General features: G+C 37.4%; 1 protein-coding gene across 3 annotated transcripts; it reads left to right on the forward strand.

Annotated features, from left to right (window-relative positions):
• Positions 1 to 2,018: 2,018 nt before the first annotated feature.
• Positions 2,019 to 15,934, forward strand: LOC103722235 (peroxisome biosynthesis protein PAS1-like). Of its 3 annotated transcripts, XM_026810451.2 has the most exons (17): positions 2,020 to 2,661; positions 3,249 to 3,356; positions 5,470 to 5,591; positions 5,697 to 5,785; positions 5,864 to 5,899; positions 6,254 to 6,347; positions 7,937 to 7,988; positions 8,079 to 8,179; positions 10,732 to 10,796; positions 11,512 to 12,008; positions 12,095 to 12,182; positions 12,265 to 12,414; positions 13,013 to 13,581; positions 13,686 to 13,821; positions 13,893 to 13,961; positions 14,619 to 14,744; positions 15,492 to 15,934. In XM_026810451.2, exons 2-17 carry the CDS (start codon positions 3,343 to 3,345, stop codon positions 15,603 to 15,605), a joined length of 2,322 nt encoding a protein of 773 aa, XP_026666252.1. In that variant the 5' UTR covers positions 2,020 to 2,661; positions 3,249 to 3,342; the 3' UTR covers positions 15,606 to 15,934. The 3 variants fall into 3 exon arrangements, with proteins under 3 accessions (XP_008810932.1, XP_008810933.1, XP_026666252.1); XM_008812710.4 differs by lacking the exon at positions 3,249 to 3,356 and having other exon boundaries at positions 2,019 to 2,661; XM_008812711.4 differs by lacking the exon at positions 3,249 to 3,356 and having other exon boundaries at positions 2,019 to 2,661; positions 7,946 to 7,988.
• The last annotated feature ends 7,838 nt before the right edge of the window (positions 15,935 to 23,772 follow it).

The following is a 23,772-nucleotide window of genomic DNA, read 5'->3' on the forward strand; positions in this document are numbered from 1 at the left end:
TTTTTGGTAAAATATTATTTCTTATTTTCACTATATATTATTTAATATCTGCTAGTGTACTACAAATTAATTAATCATTGCTTCTTATTCAAAACTTTCTCTCATGCAATATTAGATATATACTTTACTAATAGTAAAGTATATCTTGATTGTTAAGGCTCATTTTAATATAAAAGCAATGCGGCAAGTAAATCAAAAGGTATGGCTAAATATAAATATATGAAAAGGTTTTCTATTTTTTACTTTTGGAAATATTCTCTTTAAGATTTGTTAATAATATAATATATTTTCATAATTTATCCTTCACATCAAATTAGATGGCATGTTTTTTTTCTTAAAAACAAAAGGAACAAAGATGAAAACAATAAATACCACATATTAAAATGTTCACATGAAACTAAGTTGGGCATCATTGACCAGTACAAATACTATTATTTTTTATTATCCATGGCATATGAATGTTATAAGAACTAATTTTAAGATGTATGGATCCCAAGTAATATAGCATTTTTTGTGCATGGGCGACACATATGTTATGCATATATCACAAGATAATTTCTGGTTAAAATAAAGTTATACTTTATTATGCATATACAAAACCACTTTTATTTTTTGTTAGTGAACTGCATACATAATATGTCTTGGGGACATTAGGTAATTATCTAATTACTATCAATTTAGATACATCGAGTGAATTGACAACAACTTGCCAGTTTGCGCTCATCCAGCAAATTTTATTGAGAAATGCTAATAATATCTCGAAAAACATGCCAAGATAATTCTTTATGGTCAATTAGGATTTCTTTTAATTATTTCAAGTGAATTTGAAAGTTCAGTTATTTTCCCACAATAATCAAGATTTCTTTTAATAATTCACGATCAGTAATAAAAGATTTTTCATATAAAAATAAAGTTAGCATATAATATACATTACAAAAGCACAAGATGTTGTGAGAAGATATTAATAAACGTAGCTAGAATTCTCTAAAACCCCTCCTATCTAAGTCACCATTCCATCAACATATTATATTTAATCCTTTTTCTAATATAAATAATTAAGGATTATTTTAATTTTGTAACAACAATTTCAAAAAAAAAAAAATTGGTAACATTTCAAAAATTAATATTAGAAAACAAAATTAGTACAGTTTTTTTTAATGCTTATTTCGTTTATGGAATCAATGACAACTCTATGTGCAACCCCCTTCCACGCATCACCGATCTCTCGAATCTACATGGTAAGAGACACTTTTCTATGCACCAACAATGAACAGGCAGCCCATACTATCGCTCATTAGAAGGCATTGTAGGGTGATGTGATTACGGGCCAAACTGATAAGAGCGGATTAACGTTCAAACTCCCAATCAAACCTTTGGAAGCAAACGTAGCACGGGAACACAGCAACGTAGATTGATGCGATTGCAGGCCATGGAGCCTTGCTAGGTTTCCCATTCCACGTGGCATTGGCATACCGGCTTATCAAGACCCTAGAGGGATGCTCAACCATAGTGATTGATTGGATACGGAAGAAAAAAGAAGGAAGGATGCCAGTCTCCTGCGGTGCGACATCAGGCTAATGCCCTTCTAAATAGTGCACGTTTACCGAAAGACGAACGAGACCGCTGATTGAATTGCATCTTACGCTGCGCAGCACTCTAAAGAAGTACTTTGGCCACATCGGGGGCTCCTTCCTCGCATCTAAGCCAAGTTTTAGTCCCTAATTCTGTTGGTAGGTCCCACATTGAAGCATGGTGAGCGGAGCTGTTGTACTAAAAAATATATATTAAGAAAAAAAATTGCGCCAATTCAAAAGTTGCCACGTAGGAGAGAGCTAACGGGGGCAAATAGCTGGCGCTCGGCAGCGCTGGATAACCCAGGTTACTTAGGCCAACGTCCAAAACACGTCAAAAGTCGCCCGGGACACGTCAAATCCGCGCTAACTCTAGACGACGCCGTTCCGCTCGCCGTTTGCGACAAAAGAAGCTAGATAGGAGGAACAAACGAACGAAACCAAAAACTAAAAGGCGAGGTCACTGGAAAGAACTTAAGGGCTGCAGGCACCGACCGACTTCCCTGCGTCCCTCCTCTCTCTTTTCGCTTCTCCCCCGTAAGTCCTTTTCCGGCCGCCAGCTCTCGCACCTCCCTTTCCGGCTACTTTCTAGAACTCGGATTCCACCAGAGCCGCATCTATATATATATAGAGCACCCCACGTCCCGCACCACCGACAAGAAAACCTCCGAGAAGAAGAAAAGAAAAACCCGTCGCACTTCTCGCTTTCGCTTTCTTTTCCGATTCCCTGAAGTCGAAATCCGTCGAAAACCGGAAGGGGAGATTGGTTCTTGGGTGGATATTTGTATGTCAGAGCGTGGAGACGGGGGGAGGATTTCCGGAGAAACGGCGATATTTCTCCATAGGAATCGGAGTTCCGGAGGGAGGAGGAGATGGAGCAGAAGCATATACTCATGTCGGCCCTGGGGTTGGGGCTCGGCGTCGGGGTGGGGATTGGGCTGGCCTCCGGCCAAACCGTCGGCAAATGGGCGGCGCCGGCCAGCTCCTCCGCCGGCGTGACGGCGGAGAACGTCGAGAAGGAGCTCATGAGGATGGTCGTGGATGGGAGGGAGAGCAAGGTTACCTTCGATGAGTTCCCTTATTACCTCAGGTAAAATCTTTTCTTTTCTTTTCTTTTCTTTTCATTTCTTTTTTATCTCTTTAACCGTTCTTGATTTTTTTTTCCCCGAGAAAGAACCGTTCTTGATTCTTTTCCACCTCATGATTCCGTCAATCTAATGGTAAGTTAATTGAAGTTAAAAATAGGAATTGCGTCACGAGGGCCTCGGGAAAGGAAACGTCCTTGATTCCCTGATGCCTTTATCTAATCCAGGATTTTCGATTTTAGCTTTTATTTTGACAAAAAAATTGGATATTCAGTTTGAAAATTCTGATCATGTTCAGTATATTCTGTTTTGAAGATGCTATCATTTTGTAGCATTCTGCTAATTTCGCGTGACCTTTTTTTTCTCTAATGTATCTTGAACCGGAAGCTTTGTCCCTGTGTCTCAAAGTTGTCTCCGGTGGTTGAAATTAATATATTTTCTGATTTAGTGAGTACAGTTCATCCCCCATGTCTTTTGCAGAAGAGTCGAGTTGGCAATAATTGGAATATTAAATTGTACTCATGCACTCTCAACCCATCTCTGCCTTTTTTTTGCATTTAGTTATTTATTTGTTTATTATTTATTTTGACAGAATGAGGCTGGAATTTTGTATATATCTATGCTCGTCATAACCCCTTTACTGTGAGGTGGATCGAGGATTATGCTGTAGATCATGCTGGGGTCTGATGGTAGTAGTATGGTGGGTGATATTAAATTTAATGATAGATAACACAAGGATCTTAAGTCATTAATGGATCATAGTAAAGAAGTAGATGGATTTGATGATAAAGATAATCCTCACTTGCCTTTGAATAGTATGCCTGGGATCCATGTTCTGTTTGTGAGAAATTGCATATTTTTAATATGATTCCAAGCTCTCTGCTTTTTCTTTGTCCAGAAATAAATTTTCTTTATTTTTCCCATATTGAGCTATTTTAAGTGTGACAGTCCTGCTAATTCAATGCAAGCAGTTTTGAAGGAAATTTATTTGAAAATGACTCAGTTTACCTAATTTATTGGATTTATATATAGTCTTCAAAGTGGAATTTTTGCATAATGTTACTTTTCTATCAACTTTTCTCGTCTCTGTATTTTGTCTTTTGCTATGCTTTCTTGCTCCCCACTTTGCAACTTTTATTTAGTATAAAGAGAAGCAAATCAGATCAGAATTTCCTTGTTTTACTATAGTTTTGAATTTTTGATATTGTCTAAATTAGTTAACCAATTCAGCTATATCTGTTTTTGGCCTTTTACCCAAAGAAAAGTAACAAGGTGAACTGCAACTCAGCAAATGATATCATTTATTTTGATAACAAAATGAGTAATGTGGACAGACTGAGAGGTAGCTTCCAAATGAATTACTTATATTGAACTCTAAGAACACTTTTTGTGCACTTAGCTTAGTTCAAACTTCAAACAACTTAACTGATACATTAATTACTAGTATCCATTGACCCACAAGCTCCAGGCTTAGTAACTTTTCTGTTGTCAATCCACATATTACAACACAAATTGGTTATAGTAAAAGGTTACTTATGAGAGTATTAGTGTTTTGCTACCAAGTTTCTTATCCAAAAAAGGAAAGAAAAAGAAAAGAAAGAAAAGCTGGCTAAAAAGGCATTCTGTTCTGAGCATTGTGATTCTCTCTTGGTTAATGCTAATGATGGTGATCCTCTCTTGATATTCTGGCTTGAGAAACCTAGTATTGGTTGCAACATGCCCCATTGCCTGGCATATGAGCTCATATTAGGTACCCAATGATGTCATTATACAACCCCTTCTGCCTTCACCTTAATGCTTGTATGTCACAGGAAGAGTTGCTCGCCATGTCCTATGGTTGGTCTCATTTCTCATAGTATCTATATCAGATCTTACATTTGAACTTTGTTATATGGAATGATAAATGACTGAGGTATCAATTATACAATCATATGCATGATCCATATATTTTAATTGCAACCGCTGATTGCTTAAGAATCATACCCAAAAAAGTAATTGATATAACTGTATTGACAGTCAAGGGAGCAGATATAGGATGACTTGGATAGAAGTTGAAGCTTCATTTGATTGGGAATCAGGATAGGGACAGAATGAATGAGGATTTGAAATATTGGCTCAAAAGACGAGATGTGGCTGAGGTTTAGAAATTGACCCTTAAAGATGAGCTGAAGCTTGCTAATATGGTTACACTCATTTTCTTTTTTTCCCTCTAATATCAATAGTCGACCCTTTTTTTTAATTGAATAGAATCTTCTATATTGCCTCTAACATAGAATAATTTCCAGTTGTGTTTTGATTGTCTCTCTCTCACACTTGCTCACTTGCTCTTTTTTTAAAAGAACCCAATACAGGACACCTGAAGCATTTTTTTTAACCATCCATATGGAAATTGAAACTTGTAATATTTCACAAGTATATTTTAATTTTTTTTTTAAAGTTCAGATTATGTGCTGTGTCTATCTCTTATTCTTTTTTGCCTTTGATCCCACTTACAACAAATTCAAATCGAATTATTGTGCCCAGAAGTACTTGAATCTACTAGTATTAGGTGACATGTTCGTGATATAGAATTTCACCAATATCTTTTCTGTAAAAAGAATTCAAAACCCAAGAATTACTTGATTTTTTCTGTCCTTTGATATATATCTAATCTCACTTGATTTGCATTCCGAACTTGACTTCTGAGTTAACTGACATAACTGTTGATTACATTTTCAATCTGCAGAGAAATTTTAATGATACAATTTTTTGTATTTTGTAATGCTTCTGTTCTGTTTATTCTGATGACAAAGCCTTCCTGTTGTTGATGACAGTGAAAAGACCCGAGCTTTGCTGACAAGTGCAGCCTATGTTCACCTCAAGCAAGTGGACTTGTCCAAGTACACTCGAAACCTTTCTCCTGCAAGTCGAGCCATTTTGCTCTCAGGCCCTGCAGGTAGTTCATGTGCAACAAATGCCATTATTTGGTTAGCCTTGAAGTACTTAAAGTGTATATTCCTATTTATATGCTTGGGCTAATTCTAGAGATCTTTGTTTTCAGAGCTTTACCAACAAATTATTGCCAAGGCACTAGCCCATTTCTTTGAGGCCAAATTGTTGTTGCTAGATGTTACTGACTTCTCACTCAAGGTCAGTAGATACAAGCATAGTTCTCTTTGTTTCTATGCATTTATGATTTTAAAATTATCATTGGGCATTTGGTTACAGGTACAGAGCAAATATGGCAGTTCCAACAAAGATTCAGTAAGAATTCTGAACTTACACAGACAACTTCTAGTCAAGTAGATCTATTTTATGATCTGGAATAAAATTTAGGAATATAAACATATTTATCACTCTACAATTGTTTGTTTTTCTTCCCCCCTCCCCCTCTCCCCCTCTTTAGGAGATAAAAGACATGTACTGATATTGTTCTTATTTGTTTTCTTCTTGTAGCCAATATATTTCCCTAGCCATCAGTACAGTTCTAGAATTATAATGACTTATCACTCTGCTTTAGGATCATTCATTTTACATGTTTTATAATCAAGCTTTTTTGGAGAGTTTATTGAATCCCATTATGATATATCCTCACTTGGTTCATTTATTTTTCGGCAGTTCTTCAGAAGATCTGTATCTGAGGCAACTTTGGAGAGAATGTCTAGTTTTCTTGGATCTCTTTCGATCCTTTTGCAGAGGGAGGAACCTAAAGGTATTAATGTAGGAATACATATTACATACTCCAAGGACCCTATTTACATGAGTTTGTGTTGTTTTCATATGGCTGAGAGAATGCATTTTAATTCTCTTCTTGCTCTTTCATTATATGATATATCTTCTTCAGGCTGTAATTTTCCTGTCATTCTATTTGCTTGAATTAATTCATAATTAGCTTGATCATGTCATAAATATATGATTCAAGAGAACCTTTAGTACTAGCCGTATCTGTACATTAATAGGGTGTCTCAGAGTTCTTAGATGACTGACTAGTTAACAAGGAAATGATATTTGTGCTAAGCGGAAGAAGTAGATTAATGCTTTTTCTTGTTATTTTGATTCTTTATTTGTATAAATGCTTAATATTTTATTTCATTTAAGATCCTTAGGGTTGATAATTAGGTGGGTGTGAATCAGCAGTCTGGTGATTTGCACTTTCAACGTGCTGGTAGACTATAATGTTGTAAAGGATTTGATGATGGATAGGGTGAATTGGCGTCTTGCTTAATAGAAAGCTTATGGATCCATGAACATGTGCTTTGATAAGAATGTAAGTGAAATTGTAGAATTTATTTACTAGTTAAGAGAAAGAAGAAAGGAAAGAGAGAACTTGAATAATAGCATGTTACACTGAATACTAAATCATGTGTCATATCTTACAAAATTAAGACAAGCCAGAGAAATTGATTAAAATAACTACTATCCCATATCACAGTACACTGTAAGCAAGTGCATTAATGTCTTATTATGTTTTATTTACTAATTGATCCTTCCCCTTTATGAATAAATCGTTATTGCCAACTCTTTCTTCAATGACATAACAATGATTTTTAATGTGTTCGGCCATCTCATGCTGAACCAGTTTATGAGCTACACCAATGGCAGCCTCATTACAACTTTCTTGGACCCCATGCTTGATACCTAGCTTGCAAAGCAAAATCTTTAGCTATAATAACTAGCATGCACCATGAAAAATTTGTCTAGAAAGAGAAACAAATGTTATCGTACAGATAAATATAGGGGTTGGATAAACAGCTCTGTATCAGTTTTGCCCATGAAACATTTGTTTATCAGAGCCTTTTTTTCCCTTTTGCAATTTTTATTTAATTATATTATTATTATTATTATTATTATTGTTCTTTTATTATTATTTTGGTCTAATGTAAGGATTAAGATCTTTTATGACTTATGCACATTTTATCTAAAGAAATGAAAATCTGAAGTATCTCAACATTAAGGTATTTGATGGATTTATCAGCATTTTTACATCTCTATTATCTTTAACCCATAAGTTTTTTTTTTTAACATATGTCTTCCTAAGGGATTTATAATATCTGAATTAAGCATTTTCCTAGAGCAGAAGAGATATTCAGGTTTTATGTCTTTCTATCACTTATCACACTAGTTTTCAGTTGAACTAATTTTCTTTAGTTCAGCTGTCATCATTTTAGTTTCTTTACATCATGAAGGGTTTATTGTAATTGCTTTTGCGATATTGTATTCAGTTTTCATTTGTTTTTCTTGTCAAATTATGATTTCCTCTTCATGTTTTGCCTTCTTTTAATTAATTCTAACTTCTAATAGTTATTGCAGGATCATTACGTAGGCAAAGCAGCTGTGTAGAGTTAAGGCCAAGGTATAAAGTTTAATACTTGCTGAGTTATTGGTAACATCCCACGTGGGTAACTCACCTGCTTTTATTTCTATATGCCTTTTGCATTTTCAGGGGATCAGATAGCAATAGCTACACGTCTAAAATCCATAAAAATGCATCAGTTTCAGCTGATATTAGTGGCCTCACATCACAATGTGCTCCTATAAATCCAGGTTATTGCACTTTGTATTTGTAGGATGATGAAAATAGAATATCTCTCTGTCTGTTAGGATGAAAGCAAAGCTGATTTACATACTTGAGAGAGTTATGATTTTTGGTTTTATAATCCTATTTAAAAAAACTTTCAAATTGTCAACATTGCTTTCAAATATTTTTGGATGCACTACAGGTGAATCTTGAATCTATTTTTGCATTACTAGTTGCATGATGATCAAGGTTAATTTGTGCTAGCACCTCACCAACATAGGATAATTATATCTGTCCACATATAAAGACAGGGATGATTAACTTTTTTTATTTCTCATTGTTTAATCATCAATTTACTTCATCATATGCCCTACTTTTCTTTGGTAGCTATAGATTGGACGATTTAAACATTTCTTGCAAAAGAACAAAGCTTTCCTTTATAAACAAATGACGCCCACCAACATGTGGTCTTTGAAACCCTATATTCTTCCCTGTCTGTAAAGCATCTGCAATGAAATTTTTGAAAAGATAAATAACTCAGCCTATTTAACAGTTAAGGATGTCCATATTTTTTGGAGAAGCAACAACTTCAATCCAAAGCGAACCTGTCAATTTGCAACTTTTGAGAAGCCTTCTCAGCTCGGCTGCTTGAGATTTCCTCAGACCTTTCATTGATAAAATCTTCTTCATAAACAACTTTCTTCATGATTTTGTGAACTTTTGCTTTGAGATACTAAAATTTTTCTGTGTGGTCTCCTAAGAGTTGGATTGACCTGCATGTGACTCTTTTAGTTTGCAAGGAAAATTCAAGAAAATGGATTGTTACTCCTCTTCTCTGCAATGTCATAGTTTCTTCTGTCACCAGGGCTTTCATGTTGCCTTCTTTCTTTGGGCCTTAAACTGCTATTATATAGCCATGTTGTAACTTACACATAATTTTACTTTTGACTCTTTTAAGTGCACCTCCCTAACTTTCATTTGCATCAACAGTCTTTCAGCCTTAGGCATGAAAGGATATGCTTTCCACCTTGCCTTCATGAATGACATCTTAACCATACCACCAATATCATCATAGAGTAGTATGCCAACTTGAATGAAACATGACACTGCTTTGTGATGGGGATGATTGTGTCATTGTCCCATGCAATAAAGTAGGAGTATGAAGTGTTGCTTAAGCTAACTTACCCACCACCACTAATTATGGAAGGTATTCTTCAATAACTATAGGCATAGGTCAGCTTATTTCACTCATGCATGTTGCCAAAATCTCATGCAAGTAATTTAAGGATATTATCGTGCTGCCTGTCCATAGACTTTCCATATAAATTGTTGCTTCACTTGGGATACCGTAAACCCATCTCAACCTTCTTGTATGAAATTGATGTAGGATAGGATAGAGAACAAGATCGTTTTGTTTTGATGGATAATTGGATATGGCAATAAGAATCAATGTCCTGTAAGGGATGCTGAAATTCATAATTTGATTTGCTTTCATGTTTTAGTTGATGCATGGGGATGGTTTGCTAATAAACATTTTAGTGTAGATATGTTGGAGTGCTGCTGGGGATTATGGATCCACAGTTTGAATGAAGTTTTGATGAGGATCATTCATAGATCAAGTGAACTTAGTTTGAAATTGAATTATGGAGGTGGACAAAGGGCAAGATAAATTAGTATATGTAATGCTGATGCTGATGTTAAGAAGTTGGGAGCTACAGTTCGGGTGTTCATTTAGATGGTCTAATATTAAGGAAACAGGGGATTTTGAAGTATCAGATTTATGAGAAGAGGAAAACTTTGCCAGATAACCACCAACAAGCATGTGGGGCAATTCTCATCTAGAATTTGCAAAAAAAATAGTCATTTTCATGAATGAAGTCATCACCATGGAAGAAAGAAGCAAAAACTCTCAAGTTTTATTTAAATTAAGTCAATGGTACATCAGGGAGACAACTATTTTATAGATCTGTACTGGGTTCCTTGTGGATCTAGGACATAGGAAATAAAGAAAAAAAATCTATCAAGGAGATGAGTAACAGATCCTATAAAAACACAAAGGGGGGTTGACTAGTTAGCCCCTAGAATGACTAATTAACACAAGAAATAAAGGCTTGAGCTGCTGTATCCAAATGAAATTCACTAAACAAACTTAGAATTAGCCATAAGCATTGATCTTGTAATTGAATTTGTTTAAATAGAAACAAACCTAAAGTAATCTTAGACATGTGATGCTCATCAATGCAAGATATGATGATCTCTGAAAGGAAAACATTATTAGGAGGGGTAATCTTTTCATATTCATCATCTTCCACTTTGGTTTTGACCAAGCTTACAATTTTGTTTTAACGAGGAGAGGAGACATAATATGTTACTGTCATCAAATTATTCAACAAGTATTATTTGAAATGAACATCAATTAATGCAACTGTGCTGGCTTTCATCACTGTAACTGACAAACTACCTGCATAATCTTTTGTCTTTACTGTTTTATTGGCCATTTATTTGGAATATGATATTTAGAATTCCTTAGGAAATGGTATCTTTTAATCAGTTTCTCATGGCTTATCTAATTTCTCAGTTCCTCTCAAACGCACCAGCAGCTGGTCTTTCGATGAAAAGATTCTTCTACAATCACTTTACAAGGTACTTCTTTTATCCTATCCCGTTATTTTGTATGGTCTTATCTTTCCTTATCCTGGAGATACTTTGTGCCATGATTATTTTGATCAGCATTCGTTGTACCACCCGAACCTCACGGTTTGAGGCATACTGAACCGTACTGGGTGGGAGTGGACCAGTATGGTTCTTCCCCTCAGTTTGAGAAGTCGGGCGAGGGAGAGAGAGAGAGGAAGGGAGGGAGAGGAAGGAAGGAAGGGGGGGAAAGAGAGGGAGAGGGAGGGGGAAGAGAGAGAGACCAAGAGAGAGTGGGAGGGCCGGAAGCCCTCATTGAAAGCAGTGAAGTCAACAACAATTGCCAACTTTAGTTCAAGTCGGCAAAATAAAAAGGGGACCGCTATTTCGAAACGAAACTTAGGTCCCTGTTTTCAAGGAGGGCTTCCAGCCGTCTCACCATCTCTCTCATCCTTCCTCCCTCTCCCTCTCCCTCTCTCCTTTCTCTCTTTTTCTCTTTCTCCTTCTCCCTCTCCCCCTCCCTCTCCAGCTCTCCCTTTGTCGGTGCCCCTTGGAACAGCATAGCATGGTACGTATTATACCATACTGCCAGGCAACCATTACGGGTTTCGGTACCAGTACAACCAACCTTGATTTTGATTGCTTCATATATTGAAACTTCTACATTTTGTCAAATTTGACATTACCTTGTTCTTGGAAGGGTTCTAATCGTGAGATCACTGTTCAGGTTTTGGTTTCAGTTTCAAAAATTAATCCCATTGTCCTGTATATAAGGGATGTTGAGAACCTTCTATACAGATCGCAAAGGATATATTCTTTATTTCAAAAAATGTTGAAGAAGCTATCAGGACCAGTGTTGATACTTGGTTCAAGATTGTTGGAATCTGATTGCGACTACAGTGATATGGATGGAAGGGTCAGTAGTCTGTTCCCTTACAATATAGAGATTAGGCCTCCAGACGATGAGACTCGTTTGGTTAACTGGAAATCCCAGCTTGAGGAAGACATGAGAATGATACAAATTCAGGATAACAAAAACCACATTGCAGAGGTACTTGCAGAGAATGATCTTGAGTGTGATGATTTGGGCTCCATCTGCCTAGCAGATACAACGGTTCTCAGTAATTACATAGAGGAAATTGTTGTGTCAGCTGTTTCTTACAATTTGATGAATAACAAGGTACCTGAATATAGAAATGGAAAGCTTGTCATTTCTTCAAAGAGGTTGGTATACAGTGGATATCTGGTTATTTTTCTGTTGGCCTCTCCCCTCCACCCTTTTTTTACTTATTGTGTGTTTCATATAACAGTTTGTCCCATGCATTGAGTATATTCCAAGAAGGTAGACATTCCAGCGAGGATACTCTAAAGCTGGAAGCAAATGCTGAATCAGGAAAGGTATGCCTTGTCTTTACAACAAACATGTAAAGTGTGAATAATATAGTGCTGTGCAAAGCTGATAGATGATATTATTACTTAGGAAACTGTAGATGAAGATGGTGCAGCTGTGGCTGCAGCAAAACCTGAAGTGAGTGCTGAAGTCTCACCTCCTGAAAAGAAAAGTGAAGCAGAGAAACCAGCATCAGCAGTGAAAGATGCTGAAAGTTCATCTCTACCACCAAAAACGCCTGTAAATTTTCTTCTTTCTTGCCTTTCTTTGACCATGTTTTCATATTCTGATGTATACAATAATAAATGTTTTTCTGTTCTGCATGTAATAAATAGTTGTCAAAAAAGTTATGTGTATTTGCTCTTTACCAATTACTTTAGTAACATAAATTTTTGGACTGTCTTGTATATTAGGGAGAATTTTGTTGCAGATATTAGGTTTATTTTCAGTGCTCGTATATAATTTAAATGAGGAGTTTGGATTCAAAGGACAAGAGGATCCCTCCACTATCTGTCTATTCTTTTACACTCGAGAAATAATCTAGATTAAGAAATCAGAAGGAAAGATTTAATGTTAGGAATACATCCCATCTGTAACATGATCTCAACCAAAAATGACATTTGAATGCAACGCTTTATTCATTTCTTCTGCGTAAATTTATTAGTTGTGGAGTGGTATGTTTGGCTGATTGCAAATCAATGGTATGTATCCATAAGAGTGAACCTTTAGGGCTGTTCTATTTTTGACTGAGGTCTTCTATGGTTTCCCTCCTTTTTTGAGCAAATGATTGCTAGATGGCTTCCTAACAAACTTATTTAACTATTTTTTTATCTAACAGGAAGTTGCTCCAGACAATGAATTTGAAAAGCGGATCAGACAAGAGGTCATCCCAGCAAGTGAAATTGGGGTGACATTTAATGACATAGGTGCCCTTGATGAAATCAAAGAGTCTCTTCAGGAGCTAGTCATGCTTCCCCTTCGACGTCCTGACCTCTTTACTGGAGGTCTCCTAAAGCCTTGCAGAGGAATCCTACTGTTTGGGCCACCTGGAACTGGGAAGACAATGCTAGCCAAGGCTATAGCAAATGAAGCTGGAGCAAGTTTCATCAATGTTTCAATGTCCACTATCACATCAAAATGGTTTGGGGAAGATGAAAAGAATGTCAGAGCTTTGTTTACACTTGCTGCTAAGGTCGCCCCTACTATCATTTTTGTGGATGAGGTCGATAGCATGCTTGGGCAGCGAACTAGGGTAGGAGAACATGAGGCAATGCGGAAGATCAAAAATGAGTTCATGACCCACTGGGATGGCCTCTTAACTAAGTCTGGGGAGAGAATCCTTGTTCTAGCAGCGACAAACAGACCGTTTGACCTTGATGAAGCAATTATTAGGAGGTTTGAGCGCAGGTTTGTTTGGTTGTATATTTGCATCATGCCTTGCAGTAAAGTAGATATAGTCACTTATAAAGAACATGCCATTTTTCCAAATCTAATTTCCTGTATTTGAACAGAATAATGGTTGGCTTACCATCAGTGGAGAGCAGGGAGTTAATCTTAAGGAAACTTTTGTCGAAGGAAAAGGTTGAAGAACTTGACTACAAGGAGCTTGCAACTATGACAGAAGGATACAGTGGTAGCGATCTTAAGGTCTGTATGTTTCTTATGGCATTTAGCATCAGTTAGTGATTGATGATTAACTTGTGGCAATTGTTGAGCAGAACCTATGCGTGACTGCAGCGTATCGCCCTGTTCGAGAGCTAATTCAGAGAGAGAGGCTTAAGGAACTGGTAAGCCTTTAAATAGCTTCTATAATAATATTTTCTAGCATCCAGTGGCTCAATTTGAAATTTTGTTGACTAAGCAAATTTGCCAGGTCATTCTATTCGAATAAGAAAATCTTTTAGTTTGTTTTCCTCCTTGTTCTTTGAAAAATTTGTTGCTTACTGTTTGAAGATCTCTAGATAAGCACATTACCTAAGTCTAGTTGCCGACTATTTCTGGAATGCCAATGAAGATGAAATTTGTTTCCACTTTAAATTTAATCCTGTTTTCAAGAATATTAGACGCCCCAGGCTAATCCAATGTATGCTTGTTCTTTTTTTTTTCCTCCTCCTCTTGAGAACAAAGAAGAAAAAAAAAATCACTTCTAAGCATAGTTCTGTCCAAAATTGTCATTTATCAAAGTATTTACTAAACTTTATTCTGAATTCTGAAGTTTACCTTTGACGTATCAAGAGGTTTTTTTCTCTTCTTAAATGCCTAGTTCTGTCAAAAATACTAAACTTTATACTGAAGTCCCATAGGCCTCTCTCTCTCTCTCTCTGTGTGTGTGTGTGTGTGTGTGTCTGTGTGGCCCTCCCTCTCTTTCTCTCAGTTCCTGTTTATAACATGTTACACCGAGCTGAATTGTGGTTGGACTATTGGATTGTGTTTATTTTTCTCAGGAGAAGCGGAAAGCTGAGGAAGGAGACAGTTTGGCAGAGAGTTCAGAAAATAAGGAAGAGGATGGGGAACAAACATTAACCCTCAGACCTTTAAACATGGAAGACTTGAGGCAGGCAAAGAATCAGGTGAGTTTATTTCTCTGGGGTACTCTCTAAAACCTCCATGTGCAAAAGAAGTAGTGTCTGGATATGCATGTATGTGTATGTCTGTCTCATTGTGCATGTTCATGTGTGTTCTTGGCGCTTGTTTGTGCATGTGTCCACATGCCCCATGCCCTCATTGGTGTGTGCTTTGACAACCTTCTGGACAAGCTTTTGCTGAGTTATCTTGATTTGGACTTCCATAAGCAGGACTGGTGTCTTTCTGTGCTGATGCTCCCATAAACCTGCATCCTGATGAGGCATGCTAACTGATTGAATCTGGATATACTAAAAAGCATCAATGGACTATTTACTTAAATCTGGGTTATATATGTGATTAATTTGTGCCATACAACCCTTGAGCTCATTTATTATTGGTTTCTTTTTATTGTTTTCGTTTTTGGGTTAATAGTTATAGATCTTAAATTTATGTAATAATGTTTGATGATAATGGTTGTGTTTTGAGGTTAAACATTAGAACTTTGCATTCTCATCCTTTCCTGACAGATTGAAGATCTGTCCATGAGCATCTTATTGTGCAAGCCTGGTCCATCTATCGCCCACATATCTATTCGTTTCTAACTGTGCTATTGTGCACTTTCTCTTTCTTTTTCCCCTTTTCTGATTTGTTTCTATATATTCGGAATAGACTGTGATAATTCAGAAGGGAGTTAAGTATTATCTTTATGACCTGTAAAGATACTTATGTATTTGCTAAATTTTCTAATGCAGGTTGCTGCCAGTTTTGCTGGTGAGGGTTCTGTGATGAGTGAACTGAAACAATGGAATGATTTATATGGGGAAGGAGGCTCAAGAAAGAAGCAACAGTTATCTTATTTCCTATAAAGCATACATGTATATACAAACCAGTGAAAAATGAGATTTCACCCCTGGTGACCACTCAAATGCTCTTGCGGAGCAATTGATAATAAACGAAAGGAGCATTAAGTTGCTGGCTGGTTTCCAGTATTTGTGTGCATTTTAGTAGTGGCGGGGCTACAGATAGAAAAGGTAGATAGGTTGCTTGGATCTGTCAGATGTAATTTATACCCATATAGAGTGTATTATTTTTTTCATATGATACATTTTTGAGGTATGTATGTATTCAGTTGTTATATGCTGTATTATTTTGTTGCTTTAATTTAGACAATACAATTCTGAATGATTATTAGGAACTCTATGAATATCATTTCTAGAAAGTCTAGTGGTTGGATCATTGCAAGTTTCTCCCTCTCTTGAACCAACCAACCTCCCCACCCCCTCCACCTGCGGGGTTTTCCTCTCATGTTAGAAGAATGTCAAGGGATGTGTTCTGCTGAACTGTAATGTCATGTCTGAGAAGTTAAGAAGTGATGTGAGTTTTAAAGTTCAAACCCTGCTACTAAAATGCTATATGCATGAGCCACTTACTTGATTAAGCATCTTCCTTATTTTCAGTTTAAGAACTTAATCACATATGTGTTCCAAGAAACTATTAAAGTCATTAGTTGCATCAGTTGGTTTGGTATACTTTGCAAAAGAAAAGTTGAGATTGTAGTGGACTAACATGAGAAATAGAAAAACTAATTAGAAGATAATGACAGGCAATTAACAGAAAGCACCTGGTTTGCCCAACAAGCACTGAGCATTTGATGGTTTATTGTGATCCCATTAATTATAATTTTGTAAAGATTAAGGTAATGTATAATAATTGTTGGGATTGGATTGATGTATTTGTCTTGGTTATGGAAGAAAAGTTAGGTGCATGGTCTCTTCCACATCAGGGCTGAGCACCTTGGATGCACCTGAGAAAATCCATGAGTGGTTGTGATCTGCGTTTCAACTTTTCATTATTTATGCAACTTGATGAGCACTCCCCAACATTTGGCTAGTGTATTTTTATTATCACCCTCTCTTTATCGAAGAAGACAACCAAGATGGTGGACCGGTTAGATATGGGTGTCTTATAGACATTTGGAGAGAGGAAGGGGGTAATGCCCTCTGCGGCTCTGCCTAGCCAAGAGGTGGTTGTAATAGCAAGTAGAGGAGCAATTTATGAGCAGCGCTAGCAAAATCCGAAAGAGGGATATTTAGGAGATAACTGGCATGTTTACACTTTTCATCTTGATGAGAAAGTTAAAAGCATGAATTATCTCCTTAATCTGCGCAATATTTAGGTTACCTGGCATTTTGAGAAATCAGGACATGTTCCTGAAGGATGGGATCATATGAAAGTTTACACGCACACACATAACCTTAAAAACTCTATTTTGCATATTTAACCATGTCAAAACATAATTTACATACAACCCCTGCTAACTTTTACTTTTTGCATAAATATCCTACTTTTGCAATCCACCGTGTGGTAGGACTTGTATATTAAAATAATAAAAATAATATTTTATTGAAAAAATTAGTTGGACACCCTATCAACTTGATATTATTATTTTTTTAATATATCTCGAGTTTAAAAATTTTCAAAGTAGTTCTTAAAGTTAGTTAGATAGTTTAATGTAATCCCGAGTTCCATTCATCATTCAATGCCATTACAATGCCATTATAGAGGATAATTTTGTTCTCATCGGCTTATTTATCACAAAAAAAAAAGAGCCTCTTCTCCTCTTCTCACCCGCCTCATCCAATTACCTCTTCCTCCTTTCTAAGCCTCACTATTGTTCTCATCCCTCCTTTTCACCCCTCCTCTCTATCTAACAGCCTTATCCACTCCCACCACCTTCATTCCTTCCAATGTATCCTCTTCCTCCTCTCAAAATGCCACTATCATCCTTATTCTTCCTCTCTATCTCTCTTCATCTAAGTTGGTCCCAAGCTCACATGAGCCCCACCCACTCCAACCATCTCATCCTCTTCCAGCACCTCCTCTTCCTCCTCTCTAAACCTGGCTGCTATTCTTATCCCTCTTCTCTATCTAACTTGGTCCTGAGTCCCACACGAGCTCCACCCTCTATGAGGATTCGTGCGGGCGTATGTTTAGTCTCACATCGATTATTCACTGAGAAGATCTTGGATACTTACATAGGACTAAAAAATCCAAGAAATACTTTTCGGCTAGCCTTTTTGGGTGAAGTCTTCGGTTGTTACAAATAGTATCAAAGCGAACTCGGCCCATAGCCTATGTGGACCAGGAGACACTGCAGCATGGGTTCATAGAGGCTGACCATGGGCCGATCGTGGTGCTTGTGATTAGATTTGAATGGACTTGAATCCTTAGCCTGACGAAGACATCAAGGCTTGAACGGAGAGAATATGTGAGGACTCGTGCAGACGTGTGTTTAGTCTCACATTAGTTATTCGCCGAGGAGATCTTGATTACTTATATAAGATTAAGAAACCGAAAAAATACTTTTCGGCTAGCCTTTTTGGGTGAAGTCCTCGGTTGTTATAAATGGTATCAGAACGAACTCGGCTCATAGCCTATATGAACTAAGGGACACTGCAACATGGGTTCATGAAAACTGATCATGGGCCGATAGTGGTGCTTGTGATTATATTTGAATGGATTTGAACTCTTAGCTTGACAAGGATGTCAGAGCTTGAACGTGGAGAGTATATGAGGATCTATACAGGCGTGTATTTAATCTCATATCGGTTATTTACCGAGGAGATTTTGGATACTTATACAGAACTAAGAAATCCAAAAAATACTTTACGGATCACCTTTTTGGATAAGATCCTTGGTTGTTACACACTTTCACCACCTTCTCACCTTCCAACACTTCCTCCTCCTCTCTAAAACTTGCCGCATCCTCATCCATCCTCTTCGTCTCTCCTCTCTATCTAACCTAATCTCGACCCCACCCACTCCCACTACCTCCTCATCTTCTAAAACCTCCTTTTTCCTTCTCTCTAAATCCTATCAATATCTATCTTTGCTCGCCTCATTATCTCTATTCCCCTCCCTCCTCTCTCGCATGGTCGATCTTCTCTTCTCCACCATCGTCTCTACTACTTTGCTGCCGCTTTCGACCTTGTCTAGCCCTTCCGTTCCTGCCATCCTCTCTGTCACTTGCTCTATCCCCATAGTCATGCACCCCAAAGAGATCAAGGACCACAACATTGACTTTGACCCATCATAGCACCATTAGCAAGTGCTGCCAAAATAAGGATATTCTAATCTAAAATTCTCAAGTGACCATCCCATGGTAAAATTTTGTGAGCTCAAATAAATTATATTAAACTATTTAACTAACTTATAAAATTATTTTAAATTTTTTTAAACTCGAGAGACAATTAACTAAACTAGCTTTAAGCGAGGAAATGTCCATGTAGTTTTTCCTATTTTATTTTTACCTAAAATGATGAAGTGCCCTTTTGGCCCTTTTACCCCCACCCTCACCTAGAACCTAATTCTCTCCCCTCCTCTGGTCCTTGCAACCTGCCACCCACCCCCATTTTTTTTTTGGTACATTGGCTGCTCACGCTGCTTTCGCATGAGTACAGCTAGTTGCATCACTATCAAGAAGACTACATAAACCAGAAGGAACATAGGACTTTGGATCCATAGAAAATATCCAGAGTGATGGGCAACAAATGAGGCAACCCAATCCGTAACTTGGTTCTCCTCTCGAAAGACGTGTCTGACCTGGGCAGCACGGCCAGGGGCGGCTCAATGCATTTGGGGGCCTAAGGCGAACTTTCTAAGAGAGGCCTTTTTTTTAAATAATAATAATAATAATAAATTTTAATAAGTGCAAAATATTTTAAAAATTTATTTAAAAATAATCCGTCTAGCTTTTTGAGATGCAAAATTGCTAATCAAACTTTTGTACTCAAGATTTATTAAAATACTATTTTCAATCGATAATATAGCTAATCCATTTAATTTTTCTTGTGACATAGTTGACCGCAAATAAGATTTTATCAACTTTAATTTTGAAAAACTTCTTTTAGCAGAAGCAACTGTTACAGGTATTGTTAACAATATTCTGTAAGCAATGCATGCATTTGGAAAAGAATCTGTTTTTTTAATAAAACTTAAAGTATCAATAGGGGTACAAGTTTCTATTTGTAAAATTTCTTTTAAAACGTTTAACTCTGAAAATAGATCAAGACCATCAATATCAGAATATTCACCATGCTTTAAATAGTTTTCAAGATTAAGACAACACCTTTTCAAATTCTCTTCATTCAAAGATTTTAACTTTCTAAAATTAAACAAAAAACCAAAAAAATCTTCATATATGGTGAATTGTTCAAACCTACTTTGAATTGAAGAAATAGCTTGATCTACTACATATAAAAAGTAATCAATTCTAAAAGATTCTTCAGCTGATCTTATTGTCTCATCATCAGTATTTTCATCAAATTGTTTTTTTCTACGGATCACACGTTTTTCACGAAATGTAGGTTCTATTTCCATTTCATTTGCAATTTCTTTAGATGAATTCAAAGCATTCATAAATCCATTTTCTCTATAACTTTTTAAATAAGAAAGAAGACCTTTTAATTGATCTATAGCAACATCAATATGCATGTCTTCAAATTGTAAATTCTTACTAACTGAGTTAACAGCAAACAATATATCGTACCAAATATTCATGCCTAATAAGAATTCAAAATTTTCAATCTCATATGTAGCTAAACATATGGCTTCACTCTTTATTTTAGGATCTTCACTAGTTTCCGCTAATTGAATTAAGGCATCTCTTATTTTAGGAGCTTGATGTTTAATTGCTTTGACACTTTCAATACGACTTTCCCAACGTGTTTGTGATAAAGGTTTAAGAGTTAATGTAGATACATTATCTTGTAAAATTTTCCATCGTTTTGTAGAAGAAGAAAATAAGGTATAAATTCGTTGTATTACTCCAAAAAAAGATATAGCCTTAGGACATGAGTTAGCAGTATCACATAATACTAAATTCAAGTTATGACATCCACATGGTGTGTAAAATGCTCTAGGATTTATATCTAATAATCTTTTTTGTACACCTTGATGTTTTCCTTTCATATTAGATCCATTGTCATACCCTTGTCCTCTTATATCATTAACCTCAAGTTTATGTTTTTCTATTATATTTATAAGTTCATTAAAAAGGCCCTTTCCAGAGGTATCATCTACTTCTAAAAATTCTAAAAAATATTCTTCTACTTTTACTGGACTTGTTGAAGTATCTACACATCTTAAAACTAGGGTCATTTGTTCCTGATGGCTTGCATCAGGAGTGCAATCAAGTATTACAGAAAAGTATTTTGCTTCTTTAATCTTTTTAATTATTATAGCTTTAATTTCAGACGCTAATATTTGAATCAATTCATTTTGAATATTATGACCTAAATAATGATTGTGAATTTCACCATGTTGAATGCGTCGAACATGTTCTTGCATTACTGGATCAAATTCTGCAATCGTTTCAATAAAACTTAGAAAATTTCCGTTATTGCTTTGATAGATCTTTTCATTCTTTCCTCGAAATGCTAAATTATTTTTTGCAAGATTTTTTACAACAGCAATAATTCTCAATAAAACTTTTTTCCAATGATCCTTCTCTTGGTTTATTTGTTCTTGGAGACTTTTATCAATTGTCTTATTTTTTATCAATCTCACTTCTATATCAATCCACCTATTCATGCTAATGATATGCTCATTAGTTGTTTCATGACTTTTAAGCTTGATACCTAGATTTTTCCAATCCCTACTTCCTTCATTGACTAATTGACTCGTGCTAGACTTTGAATCAAATAATTTACAACAAAAACAATATACCCTATCCAAATCCTTTGAATACACTAACCATCTTCTATCATATTTTTCGCCATTAGGTAACTTACGAATATAATGTATAGTAGAAAAGTGTCTATTATTTTCATCCCTAGGAAAATGAAGATCATAATCTCTAATTGGACCTCTTTCTACTAATAGATCTCTCAACTTTGTATCAATATTTTTCCATTGACCAGGATCATATATATTTATAGAAATAGAACTAGTTTCATTAAATTCTACACTATCCTTATTTATCCTATCTTCATCTAATTTCTTATTGTGTTCTTCACTAGATATTGTTTGGTTGCCAATCTCAATTTGTTCCGTTCTTTTTATATCATCTTCTAACTCTATTTCGTTTTGAGTTGAACTTGATGTAGTGTTTTGTTTATTTGTGACAATAAATCTATCTAAAGCACCTTTTTGAGATTGAATGAGTTTTTCGATTTTTCTTTTCTTTTTGAGTTTTTCATACCCACATTCAAATTTTCTATTAGACATTTGAATCCAAAAATAATATTATCAAACCAAACAATTAAGACAATCACTACAAACAAATCAAAATAGAATAGAGTTGAAAATGATAAAACCCGAAATGCCAATAGAAGGGGTGCCGGACTCGACGACGAACTCCAGTCCCAACAAGCGGTGCCGGACTCGACGACGAACTCTGAACTCAAATTCCAACAAGCGGTGCCGAACTCAATTTTAATGGAGACCCTAGACATGAAAAACTATTATCAATTTTTAAGAATAGACATAAAATTTATTTTCAAGAATCCGACAATAAAAATTTTGATAGCATTGAAATATAAATAGTAAAGTGGAAATGGGTGCCGGGCTGCCGGCTGCCGGCACAGTTCCGGCAGCCGGCACATTCTGCCCAAAAAATAAATCCCCCGTTCCCCACTTCCCAGACGGCCAGACCCAGACTGCCAGACACCCAGGGGCGGAGCCGCGGAAACAAAGGGGAAAACGGAAAACAGGGGCGGAGCCGCGGAACGGAAACAGGGGCGGAGCTGGACTGCTGGAGAAGCCAGAAGGAGAAGGAGAACTCACCTGAAACAGGGGCGGAGCCGCGGAACGGAAACAGGGGCGGAGCTGGACTGCGGAGCCGCGGAGGGCCGAGAACGAGAAGGAGACCTGGAGAAGAGACGCCGGCGTCAAGTCTCAAGAACCGATTTATCGAGATTCGAGGAACGGGAAGCCGGGAAGGAAGAGGAAGAACTGTTGAGTGACTTGAGGATTAGGGATTTAAGAACTCAAGGATGAAGAAGAAGACGCCGTCCACTTTGGTTATTTGGGATTTAAGAAGCAAGAAGACGGTGGCGTGCCAGGCGGATGGTTGGATACTTGGATGGAGAAGACGGGCTACCTAGTTGGCTACGCTAGGGCTTGGGCTAGTTGGCTACGCTAGGGCTTGTTGCCGTTGGCCTGGATGCCGGTTGCGGAGGACCGTTGGTCGCTGGCTCGCTGCCCGCTGGTCGCTGGCTCGCTGTCGCTGCCCGCTGGTCGCTGGAGCCTGGAGGAGGAGCTCGCTGGGCGGAGGCCGGAGGCGGAGGCCTTCCTTTGGTCCGAGGCCCTAGGCGACCGCCTCGATCGCCTAGGGCTCGGGCCGGCACTGAGCACGACACTCCCTCAACATGTGTCGTGTGTCCCCTAGGAGTAGGTGCTCACCCTCCCCCTGCCCACTCCCGTAAGTACTCAATCATCACGACTAAGTCTCCCTCCAGTATGAAATAGCTAGCATCAAGTACATGTTTTGCATATGAGAGCCCCTCCCATGCAGCCCTGAGCTCCGTCCCAAACACTGAATCTTCGAAGGAATGACATCCTCCCACCGCAATCAATCTGGAGCAGTGGTCTCTAATCACAAATGCCACTCCCGCCCCCAGAGGGCAGGCTCCCATCAAAATTCATCTTAAAGTGGCTAGAAGGTGGGGTCTCCAAGAGATGAGAGCAAACCTGGGCGCTGTAGTAGCAAAGAGGGGGTCCCAGATGTCCCTAGCCAACTCAGGTGAATCAGACCCAGTAGACTTGATGATCTCCACAGCTTGACGGAGGGCCCGTTCTACCACAGACCTCAGGAGTGCCCTCCTGCCCTCGAAGACTCTAGCATTTATATCCAGCCAAATGTGATAAGCTAAATAAACAGTAGCAATACCCCACCCAACAGTGCTCGGAGATCAAGCAGCATCCCTAACCAGCCGAAGAAAGTCCTCTATCACAACACCGGGCCTCGGAGGGAAAACGATGCCCTCCTCCACACCTGAGCTACCCTGGGGCACTCAAACAAAGCATGGCTGA

The sequence above is a fragment of the Phoenix dactylifera genome, unplaced genomic scaffold, assembly GCF_009389715.1.
Source record: "Phoenix dactylifera cultivar Barhee BC4 unplaced genomic scaffold, palm_55x_up_171113_PBpolish2nd_filt_p 000121F, whole genome shotgun sequence".
NCBI lineage: Eukaryota > Viridiplantae > Streptophyta > Magnoliopsida > Arecales > Arecaceae > Phoenix > Phoenix dactylifera.

Excerpts from the sequence above, each read along its gene's own strand:
- LOC103722235 (XM_008812710.4), top strand. The coding sequence starts at position 2,444 with ATGGAGCAGAAGCATATACTCATGTCGGCCCTGGGGTTGGGGCTCGGC. Across the intron at positions 7,989-8,078 it reads TGTGTAGAGTTAAGGCCAAG|GGGATCAGATAGCAATAGCT; the intron begins GTATAAAGTTTA and ends TTGCATTTTCAG. Across the intron at positions 13,822-13,892 it reads ACAGTGGTAGCGATCTTAAG|AACCTATGCGTGACTGCAGC; the intron begins GTCTGTATGTTT and ends ATTGTTGAGCAG.